Source organism: Lepisma saccharinum, chromosome 6 (genome assembly GCF_977018435.1).
Source record: "Lepisma saccharinum chromosome 6, izLepSacc3.1, whole genome shotgun sequence".
Taxonomy (NCBI): Eukaryota; Metazoa; Arthropoda; class Insecta; order Zygentoma; family Lepismatidae; genus Lepisma; species Lepisma saccharinum.
Genome location: NC_139234.1, coordinates 58571698 through 58583748, shown reverse-complemented (window position 1 = coordinate 58583748; position 12051 = coordinate 58571698). Strand labels below are relative to the sequence as shown.

The 12051-nt window shown below is 36.2% G+C and overlaps 1 protein-coding gene across 4 annotated transcripts in view; it reads right to left on the bottom strand.

The window, feature by feature from the left end:
- LOC145988803 (nuclear factor NF-kappa-B p105 subunit-like) overlaps positions 1-12051 on the bottom strand; it is a 200691-nt gene that overhangs the window by 66033 nt on the left and 122607 nt on the right. Inside the window, exons 1-2 of one of the 4 annotated variants that reach the window (XM_083124000.1) lie at positions 11457-11535; positions 7578-7721 (exon numbers count right to left, since the gene is read on the bottom strand). The exons of 2 other annotated variants lie outside the window; for them this stretch is intronic. In XM_083124000.1, coding sequence (XP_082980126.1) covers positions 7578-7716 — 139 coding nt within the window. In that variant the 5' untranslated portion in view covers positions 7717-7721; positions 11457-11535. One more of the 4 variants, XM_083123999.1, reaches the window with a different exon arrangement.

Here is a 12051-nt window from a genome sequence, read left to right as displayed (position 1 = left end):
AAAAACTCACAGCAAGAATGCCACACATATGTAAAGCTGTCATCAAATCAAGGAGAGGACACATTGACGAACAGGCAGTGTGATGAAAATGCATTTTGATGCCTTTTTTTAACATTTTTAACTTTTTGTGAAAAACTGGCATCTTCTATACAGTGTTATATGTAGATTGGTGTGTAACATACTCATACAAGTTCAAATATATGCACTATAATGGTTGGTTTCAACTAACAGCATTATATTTTCATTTAAACAATAAATTTCATAGGTGAGTATAAACTTTCTGCCGCTAGTGTATATATTTTTTGTTATTTTACATTGCTTTTCTACCTTCACTGATTAATTTAGTATATTTTACTTTGCTTTTCTGTCACTTTTGGGTAATTGCGAAGATGAGAATGATTGATAATAAGGATAATAAGATGAAATTAATAAACGGACAAACAAAGAACACACATGCCAGGCTGAGATTCAAACCTGGGACCTCTGGCGTAGTAGCATGCTGTGCTAACCACTGCACCACAGAGGCTGGCAGTTTTCTACCCCTTGGGTCAATTGTGATGATGAGGATGAATGATGAAATTGTGACAGGACAACCACAATGATACATCCATGCCTGACCAGGGTTCAAACCTTGGACATCTGCATTCACGATAAAATATGTTGTTCTTTCAGTCCACTAATTCACCCATCCTCTCTTTTTCATATTAAATGAAGTATGAGAAACAGTTAGTTATCTTGTGTCCATAGCGACAGAATCTCTCATGTTCGGTGGAATGATCTGTTTCCATGGAACCCCGAGTGAGATCTACACAGGTCAACATCTGTCTACTGATAGCATAAATCAAAATTATTTGATAAGGTAAAAACAGAACTTCCTTATGCAATGAGAACATCAATATTGGCTCTCTAAGTGATATGGTCAAACCAACTTATGCTGAACTGAAAAGTAAATTACTATTTTCTTTTGACGAGTAAAATTGAAACAATAATAATAATAATAATAATAATTCCAAACTCAACAACCGAAGATTTAGAAGAAAAAGTTACGTTGATTAAAGTTTTTTTCATAAAAATTTGGATAAAAAAAATGGGTACAATGTGTAAAATAAAGAGGAAAGCATTGCACCAATTTTATCCAGAATGCATAATGTACAAGGCTGTAAAATGAACATTCCACCATATTCATTCATCATCCAACACGAATATTCCTCTAATTTCAAATACAGGGTGTACCAGAAGTGATAGCACAAACTGAAACAGTGAAAAGTACACAACCGTAGAAGCAATAAAGTCTCAGTAAACATGGGGTCGCAAATGAACCGTTTGTGAGATAATTGCGGCTGTATGGTTACAATCTGCCACTGACTTCATTGTTTCTACACATCTTATGCTTTTCACGTGTTAGGTGCCATAGTCTAGTTTGTAACAAATTACAGAATTAAAAGGTTCACCTTGCTAGACATTACTGTTGCTTTTATTAACAAGGACTATTGTACTGTACAGAAACATCAGAGTGAGCAAAGAGACAAGCATATCATGTGTACAATCAAATACGTATAATGTATACTATGGGTCATTCCATGTCAAATCATCCAGAATTTTGTGAAAATGTCACCCACCATCTCCGATTTTGATGAAATTGAGTATACTTATAGAACTTTTCATGCTGATTACAAAAATGACAACTTTTTTGAGATTGGTCAAGGGGTTCAGAAATTACGCTATTTTAAAAATCTCTGTGTACGCCACATGCGGCTCCACTTTGAATGACACGCATTAGGTTATAAATTATAGTATCTTCTCTCAGGTTTGCCGTAGAAACTTCAAGTTTGATTTCTTTTGCTCAGGATAGTGTACGCTTTCATTTAAATAAGGTTTCTGATCAGTGTATCAATAATCATGTATTTTATGTATAGTTTCATGTATTCATGTATTCTAACTTCAAGAGCGAATTTCGTGCAATGCACCCCTTCAATTTCACTAATTGTGAATTGGGTACTAATGCTTGATGGAAAAATTGGGATGGGCGGTTCAGAGACAGGGTGATAAAAAAATAATTTGCATTAAAAGTTAATCTTATTAAAAATGCTTATGTATTAGCACAAAGTCTTAAGTACAATATGTTTTGAGGTATAATATTCAAAATTTCTGTTCACTATGTGTGAAGGTAAGCATAGGCGTAACCTGGTGGGGGCAAAGGGAATCATTTTCCCTATCCAAAATTTATAGATTAATTAAAACCTACAAGTTAATATATTTTGTGAACCTCCTGGCACTTGAGGAACAAACAAAAAAAAGAGTAATTATTGTGATTTTTCAAATGTATTTAGCAAATAATCTTTGACACTATTTTTATGGGACTGAAAACTTTGATTCTCTCAACCAAAGATAGTTCCCAAGTTCCCAAGTTACGCCCATGAAGATAGTACTGAAAAATACTTACTCGATTGTATTCTATGCATTGCCAAAATTTCATGCACTATAAATTGTGACGTTCACATTTTCTGTTCCCAACTGTAAAAAAAATATATCTGTACATTCTCTGGATGCTACGTAAAAAAAAATTCTTGGAATTGCTGGCCTGTCAAGGAAGCTATGCTTTGTTGCATGCTAACTTCATCCACGCTTTATGTCAATTCATATCTACTTGTATGTGAAAACTTCAGTGTTTTAGGTGGACTGTCGAGCTAGAAAACAGTCATCGTTGAAGGAGTGGATCTTTGGATTTTGTTGAACTTGGAATGGAAGGAGAAATAAATAGGTGCAAGTGGAATCAATGACACCATATTCAAAATACCTTGGTCAGCATTCAAATGATTTCTTAATTAAAATCGTTCAAACAAAGTTGGTTCTGTGTTTCATCATTTATTTGCAGTAGTGATGTAGGTATATGAAGACATACGGATTATGTACTAGAAACACAATTTGTAATTTTTAAACAAATCAATGATCATTAACTGTAAGTTTCTTTCACAGTAACTGTAAAGTAACTCAGTTACTTTCAAAGTACCAGTAATTGTAACAGAGTTACTTTTTAAATGAGTAACTGAAACTTGGTTACTTGTAAAAAGTAACTTACCGAACACTGTAAATAACCTGTAGCCTAAGTTCAAAACAGTGCATACTTAATCTTTCTCAGGAAGACTTCCTGGCGCTGTTGTATAGTACTTTATTGCTGAACTTGTTACTTGATACTGTTGATGTCTATACAAGTCTTCTAAGTGTTCCAACCACCCAATCACAAGGAGATTTTCTCTGGTATGTGGCAAGAAAAGCTCCATTTGGAAAAACTTCAATTAGCACAAATGTGTATTATTAATTCTTACTTCATATTACGTATCTCCGTGAAGAGTATAAAAAAAAATCCATTTTGAGATAAAATGCACAAAAAGAAGAATGTTCTTGAAGAAAATATGCTAAGCTTGGGAATGCTAATGACTATGATTATAATTTTTTTAAAAAAATTGAGGACAGTTGAAACTAACTTAGAGTGAAACTTCTATTTTACGTTGTTCAGGGGACCAAGCTGAAAGAACTTAGAATGCGAGAAAATGTAAAACCGAGGAAAATTTGCTATGTTGGGACCACCAATATTGAATATAAAATGCAGGGAAATGTAAAATCCAGGAACTTGAAATCGGGGTTCCACTGCAATTATTATTTGTAGGTTTGAATTAATGTATACATTTTGGATAGGGAAAATGATTCCCTTTGCCCCCACCAGGTTACGCCTATGCTTACCTTCACACATAGTGAACAGAAATTTTGAATATTATACCTCAAAACATATTGTACTTCAGACTTTGTGCTAAATACATAAGTGTTTTTAATAAGACTAACTTTTAATGCATATGATTTTTTTATCACCCTGTCTCTGAACCGCCCATCCCAATTTTTCCATCAAGCATTAGTACCCACTCTCAGCTACCTGTATATAAAATTTGGGTGAAATTGAAGGGGGGGCATTGCACGAAATTCGCTCTTGAAGTTAGTAATTTATTTTCTAAAAAATACATGAAACTATACATAAAATACATGATTATTGATACACTGATCAGAAACCTTATTTAAATGAAAGCGTACACTATCCTGAGCAAAAGAAATCAAACTTGAAGTTTCTACGGCAAACCTGAGAGAAGATACTATAATTTATAACCTAATGCGTGTCATTCAAAGTGGAGCCGCATGTGGCGTACACAGAGATTTTTAAAATAGCGTAATTTCTGAACCCCTTGACCAATCTCAAAAAAGTTGTCATTTTTGTAATTAGCATCAAAAGTTCTATAAGTATACCGAATTTTATCAAAATCGGAGATGGTGGGTGACATGGCCTGGATGATTTGACGTGGAATGACCCCTATACACTCTAATATATGGCCAACTCTACCACATTGTCACAATCTTAAAATTCGGCTAGCAACACTGAAAAATTTATAATGGCACATTTAATGATACACATGTGACATAAAACGCAAACATTAAAAAACATGATTTTATAAAATGATAATGGAAATTTCCATAAGCAAACTCGAAATACTCAAATATATATATATTTATAGAACCATAGCAATAAAACACCCTGTATGTGTAATATTCATAACTTTCTACTCTTCTACAGTTCATAACCAGTAGTCTTGTTTGCCAAATAAATTATGGCAATGTAACATTGAATACTGTGTTCAACAACCAGTACTTAAGGCGAGAAGTGACAGTTTTGCACCAGTTGTTGTATGAATTTCCCCCATGTTGCACGTGAAGTTTTTTAGGTTGATTATGAAATGAGATATGATCTGTAAAAAATATGATGAATATGTGTTTACAGAATCTTAAGTATTCCTTGTGGAGAATCAACTGCAACTTCAAGTTACCGCTAATCAAATGGGAGTTTTGACATTTCCAACTACGTGGGTCGTTCAATATATAAGTTTCCGTATGCTGTACAAAAAATTATTTTTAAGGGCTCTGGCTATTGAGCACTATTGACTTTAACACCGGAAAAAGAGGGAAAAAGATGGGAATCACTCGGCGCTAAATCGGGGCTGTATGGAGGGTGGGGCAGCCGTTCCCACCCCAATTCTTCAATTTTGTGTTGTGTTTACACTGCTGAGTGTAGGTGAGCGTTATCGTTAAGAAGAATGACACCAGCTGACAGGAGACCTGGTCGCTTATGTCGAATTGCATTTTTCAGTTTATCCAATATTTGACAATAACTGTCAGCATTAATTGTTCTTCCTCGAACGCCCTTAGCGCCCTTAACTCCAGCTTTCCAACACGCATGCACCATCCATGCTTCTGAACTCCTTATGACGAGAGCCTGCGTTTTCCGAACAAGCATTTACTTTTCGCCCTTGAGCGCATGCACCTTCACGTGTGATAATGAATCGATTGTTGTTCCTTGTAGACAAAGGATGTGCTCATTTTTAATGGCATTGCTTTATACAATATTTTATAACACAGGGAAACTTATATATTGAACATCCCTAGTAGCAAGAAATTGTTCAACATATCCTTTATCCGTTCATGTACTTTTCTACATCACTGGCTCTTTTATATTCCAGAGAGTACAAATAAAATAATACTCCCATAAGCATAATGTATTTGTCATGCTCACAACTCTTCTTCCCAGCAGTGTTGCCAATCCTGTTCAACATAAAAGAGCTAATTTTTCACCTTGAATGGAGTTAAAACTGACTTTCAAGGAGCTACGAGATTTTCGAAGGCTCTATAAAGTGCCTCCTAGGGCAATGTTAGGTGTTGGAGGGGAAGGTGCTGCTTTTACCATTAATTTTAAATTGATGACAATTTCTTCTTAAGCCAGTCTCACATGGCAGTTAGGTACATCTTCACTTTGTGATCGACTTCTAGCTACCTTACTTAACAATCCTGTGAGAGCTTTCTCTTATTCAGTTCTCGACAGAATTAGAAACCATCTTTAAATTCATCGTTAATACCATAGAACTACCAATCAGAACTGAGGTGCACACTGGCCAGCTGAGGTAGGAAGTAGAAGAAGAAGAAAGGCAATAGATGTTAAGACTGTTTATTCAAAGCAGCTTAAAGATGAAAAACATTTGACCAATACAGAAATATAAATGATTAAGGGGAACAGTTTATTTGTTGAGTGAAGAGTCTACAAATTATTATTGTTTTAAATAAATAGTTTGTATGTCTAAATTCCCTACTGTGACACTGTTATTTTACTTTTACAACTGACACGAATAGTACTTTGAAGTAAACACTGAAGGGTTACAGATGTATGTATGTGTTCTCTGGTATGTTGGCTGTAACAAATAGAGACTGTCCTATGAGTAGCACCGCAGTAAATAAATCTGCTAGTGTTGTAATGCTATATAAATTACGAATTGTAATTAGTTCTTCATGGACTTCGAAGTAAATTTCACAATAAGTATTTTAGGAGCAAAGAAGAGTCAATGAAATATAAATATAATATAGTAACTTAATGTAAAACACAATTTTTGCACCTTCAATGTTGTGAAGTTTATGTAATTTATTTAGCCATTTCATATTGAGGAAAATAAATGAAAACTGTATGAGAAGGGTTTCATTAGAAGATGCAACTTCTATTGTAATATACAGGTAATGGGTGTGTCTGTAAAGTGGTATATCAACTTCAAATAACATATGTTATATACTCACATTCACTGCCACTGGTTACATGTGCTACATTTTTTTTCAACAGTGCCAATGTTATTTTCTTATACTTTTAAGAGAAAACATCATTTTCCCTTATCCTCAGTAGTTATTAGCATCTAAACTTGTGACGTGGTATACCGTGTTTGTGCAGTCGCCAGCCACTTTTAAAGATGTTATTTTAAGGATCGTGTGAGACCCCTTTTGCTCCCTTCGCAAACTGAAGACGTAAATTATCTTATGGTAGTTTCCAGTCGGACTTGAGTCAGGAAGTGAAGACATACGTAACTACTGTGTAAGACTGGCTTTAGTTTCCAGTGCGTAGATCTGGTGGCATCACCCATCTCAATAATTCACCGATGAAATCGAGGAAGAAGAAAGAAAAAAGATTTCCGGATGATAATAATTAACATGTAATTTTCACATCAGCCACAGCACTATAAAAAAGCAGCTGGAAAGGTAAAAGGGGTTGGGGTGATGCAGCCAGTATAACAATATCACATGCAAAATGTACGAGTATATTTATGGGAAAACTTGGTCTACATGAGCCAGACTAAGTGATGGCACTATGGTGGGGCAGGGAAGCGGGCACCCCAGTTCACAGCCAAACGAGTGCACACAAGAGCCAGATCTATCTCCAAAAGGCCTAACTTGGCAACATTGCTCTGAGCTGCTGCTGAGGGGAGAACCTTGCAGAAACCCTCCCTCATGCCCTTAAAACAGCAAGCAATCTGCACACATCAAAATCGATAGAATCATTTTAAAAACTCCAACAATACAAAATCAAAATCGTTAACAAATAATAGTTTTGTACAATGCAATGAGCATCGGAACACACATAATGCTTTCTTTCTTTGTACTAAAATTACCCCGATCCACTACATATGTTGCATGAGAGTTGCATAATAGGCTAGAACACAACTTACCAAAATCTTGAGGTATTACTATCAAATGAGTTGTTGCTTTGGGTTCAGTGATCTGAAGAGACGACGTGGATCCTTGAGAGGATGTGGACCCAGGAGACTCAACAGAAGTCACAGAATAAGGACTTGGTACTGAATTCATTTTGCCTACAAGGTAAATAGATAAATAAAATTACACCCTTTCAGGCATTTTCTTTTTAATTCCTACCAAGATATGTTTTAGCCAAATGCTTGAAAAATAATTAGTACATTCTGAAGATTGTGGCATGCCTCAGTGTTTGATCGCTTAAACACCTCCCCCCTTTTTTTTGTCCACTTTAAAAAAAATTAAATAAATTCAAAGATAATAAAATATAGTAGCAAGTACTAAAAATAAACTCCCTCCCTGCTTACAAATTTACATTGTTCACATTTAAATTCATTGTGCAAATTTAGTTATAAGGGGTTATTTAGTAAATGTGTGTGTTCAAAAAGTAAATGTATGTGTTCAAAACGTAAATTTAACATGCTAATTATAAAGTCCATGAAAGAATTTTAAAAATATAGCCAACAGAGGTGTAGTCATGGCAGCAGCGGTCGAGGCAGATAAGCATTTTGCATGCTTCAGTTTCCCTGCCGCCAGTCGATTTTCTGTGTATTGAAGCAACTTCACAGGGGAATATTTTTCAGAAAATCACATATGGAGAGAATGTGTAGAGATGGATTTTGATTGCACCCACATACCTAGGGGAGAAAACTTCTGTCTGAGGGACAAAGCCAATACAAAACTGATCATAATGCTAGAAGTTTACATAAAAACATAATGATTAGCAACTGGCATTCAAAAGTTCAGCCTTGCACAGTGACTGCAAAATTGTGATTTGTGCAAGGAAATTATTATACATATTTTCAGGTTTCATATGTCCCTGATTAGTATCTAACATAAAACGGGCTGAAATATTTGTTATTTCAGACTAGGTGAATTTTCAACATGAATTTATGGTTTAATGATTTTTCGTACGTTTTATAGGAGTAAAAGATGAAAGCTTGATGAAACCAATTATCACAGTTACAAGCTTCACTACGTATTATTTACAGTAACATATGATATAGGGAAAACACATTCCTTCAAATTTACAGGAGAAACTACTTACGGAACTGAGTCTGTATACTTTTGAAACCTCGTGGAAGTGTTTTCTCCCTTTGTCCAACTTATTTGGCAAGTAAATCATGTATTTTTCGACATTAATGTCTCTCTGATGCACAAAAGCTTTTGCCTCCATTTCGTTTGATCCAAACTAGTCATTGTTTTGCCAGAACATGACAATTTTAACTATGTTTGCCTAACCTTGCATGCATGGTGCGTGGGGCTATTTATGAATGGCTTGTGGGGCTATCCGTGCATGGTTCGTGGGGCTATCCGTGAATGGTGTGTGGGGCTACACGTGCATGGTTCGTGGGGCTATTTATGAATGGGGTACTAATCTGAAATTCAGATTACTTCATTTTTACAGAAGAAACTACTTACGGTAATAAGTTCCTGTAGCATTGTCTAACATCTGGCAGGTGTTATGTGTAATGTAAGGGATTTCTTCAAATATAAAAGTGTGGGACTCATTTGGGGGCAGGTGACACCGGCCAATTTCTAACATGCCTTTAACAGGGACTCTATAGATAAAGCCGGGGAGCCGGAGCGAAGGCAGGGCTGCGTTAGCGGCGGTAGGTCAATTACCCCAGGGGCGGAGCCCGGAATCGGTGGGAAATTTGGACTCAAAAATTTCAAACAAAAATGATTTTTTAGTTTAAATTTCCCACAGATTCTGGGACAAAAAACGTGAATACACCTTAAAGAATGTTCCATGAAGCAGTTAGGTAAGTACAAATGTCAAAAATTGACAACACGAAGAAGTTATAGGTGTCCAGGGGATATCAGATTTTTGCCATGAATGGTTTGTGTATTTATGATTGGTTTGTGGGGCTATCCATGCATGGTTCGTGGGGCTGTTAGAATGGTTTGTGGGGCTATCCGTGAATGGTCTGTGGGGCTACACGTGCATGGTTCGTGGGGTTTTCGAACCCAGAAAAAAATACAAAATGAGTAACACGAAAATAGTAATTTTTCATTGAAGAAGGTTGCAACACTGGAAAGCCACTGATCATCCACAATGCTAGTCAAGATTTCGGTACTACTTTACTATACCGGAGACACCTATCAATGATTTATTTCGCAATTCTTTACATTGCTAACATACTATTTTGCATTGCGGAACATTTCTTTAGGTGAAATAATGAATTTCTAACGAAAATAATGCCTATTTCTTACATTAACGAGTACTTACTGTTGTTCGTTATTTCCCACAAACCATCCACGGGTAGCCCCAAAAACCATTGACGTTAGCCCAAAAATTCATGATAGCCCCACAAACCATCACGGGGACGAGGTATACCTACTAGGTTAGGTTAGGCCTGTTAGGTTAGGTTCCATTAGCACTCCTCTCGTTCAATTTAGCATATACGGACATCGGCTTGTAGCAGCAGCAATAGCGCGTTGGAAATAGATTTTCGTAGAAAACCACATGCATTCGCATTAAAATGGATCAAAACTACATTCCCGAACATCAACAACGCTACAGAAAATGATTTGCGTAAGTACTTTCTCCTGTAAATTTGAAGAAATCCGTCTCTTGTATCGTAAAGTGTTACCAAGATTTCTCCGCCATATTGTGTGCGAGAGGAATGAACAATAATTACTCGATATGTGGAAAATTGAAGCTATTTTCGTGAAAAAAGCGAAATCCCACCTTAAACAATGTATTGCAATGCATAACAGGTAAGTACGAATGTAAAAAATGACTAAATGAACGAGTGAAATGTGTTTTCCCTATACCATACTGTTACCTTATTTAAAAAAGAGACATTACCATTGTCTCAGTAAATTATATTTAAAGTTTGAAGGGGGTGTTGGGGTTGACAGCCGATAGTATGTGACCAGGTGTTGGAAACATTTAGGGACATTATTTAAATGTGAATGCCAAAAGCCTTAAATCTAACCCACCTAACCTACCAATGAAAGCATTTATAGATGTTTTTAGCAATGGTAACAATCCTAAACCTGACATTAAAGGAATGGCTGCCCGCAAATAATCATAACAGTGGTATGTGGAATGGAAAATCATTTTAAACAAAACACACTATAAGTAATCATTAAGTCTCTGAAGTATGTGCTAACAGACATGCGTAGAAATCGAACCATGTAAATAAAATGCGTGTCTCGTGATTTTCTCTGAATTAAGTAATCGGAACTTGGGCCTTTCGAAATTGCTGCTGAAAGAAGTTGTAGCCGAGTGCAATCCATGTTTATGGACGAGGAAGCAAAAAAAAAAAAAAATATTGTACCATTAGTACTATTTGTTTTAACTTGAGCCATGTGTACTAGCCTAAGAACGTATAAAAAAATTAAATTGCTGAATTAAAAAAGTAATTCGATATGGACAGAACACCTGAATTATTGATTATAAATCGAATGTGTTATCCATCTCGGAAATGTTACGAAAATCACTTTACAGGATTAAATAATAAACACACAATACCTGGAACTAGATCGAACATTTCCACAACAGTGAATTAATAGGCACCGATCACACTCCACAAAACTGTAAACAAACACACCACTGCGTCAGACACCTTATCACCACTTTGTTTTCTTTTTTACGTATTAATTTACGAGACACATAAGAAGAACCACCTTCTTGTTTACGAAAATAACATGAGTGGGTCAGCCAATACAGCCAACTTGTTAGGCATGTGTGTACTGTATCACTGAGGCGTATACTGTATTTGGCCGTCGCTGTAAAACGTATGAGTAATATTTCCTGGAAATCTCCAGCTATTTGTGTCGCTTACCGATAATATAAGTATTCTTCCCTTTCAGGGCTTTTCCCCTGGGTTCTTCCCCGATAACTTCGTGTTACTGAGGATACCTATAGGCTGTCATTACTTTTGCAATGTTGCCGATATTCCGGCTTGGTTGAGGCTTGCGTAGGATAACGGGTTGGAGAAAGATGGAAATGTTTAGATGGGGGGATTCCCCAGAGCTCATGTAACAGCTCCACAAGTGGAACATTTTTCTCCTTCATGCCTTTTTCACTCACATATTTTAGTGTCCTTCTTGAAATACATTAAAAAAAACAACAGGTTCGACGATTAGCTAAGCAATGATTGTACATTTTTATTTCTTTACATCAGTGACGGTGCCTGAAAAACAATGATTGAGATGGAGCCGGGGGGATATTTTATAGGGGGACAGTAACATTAATAAAGTGGTGATAAGAGGACGACCGGGGGCGTTTGCCCACATTGCCCATGCTCAATGGTGCCCTCCCTGCTTTCCATTTCGGCCTCTGGCTTCGTAGCGTGTTGATTTTTCTCATAAACTTTTGTCATTTAGCGTCGCTTTTCCGCTATTTTTGGATAATTGCGACAATGAGAGTGAGTGATG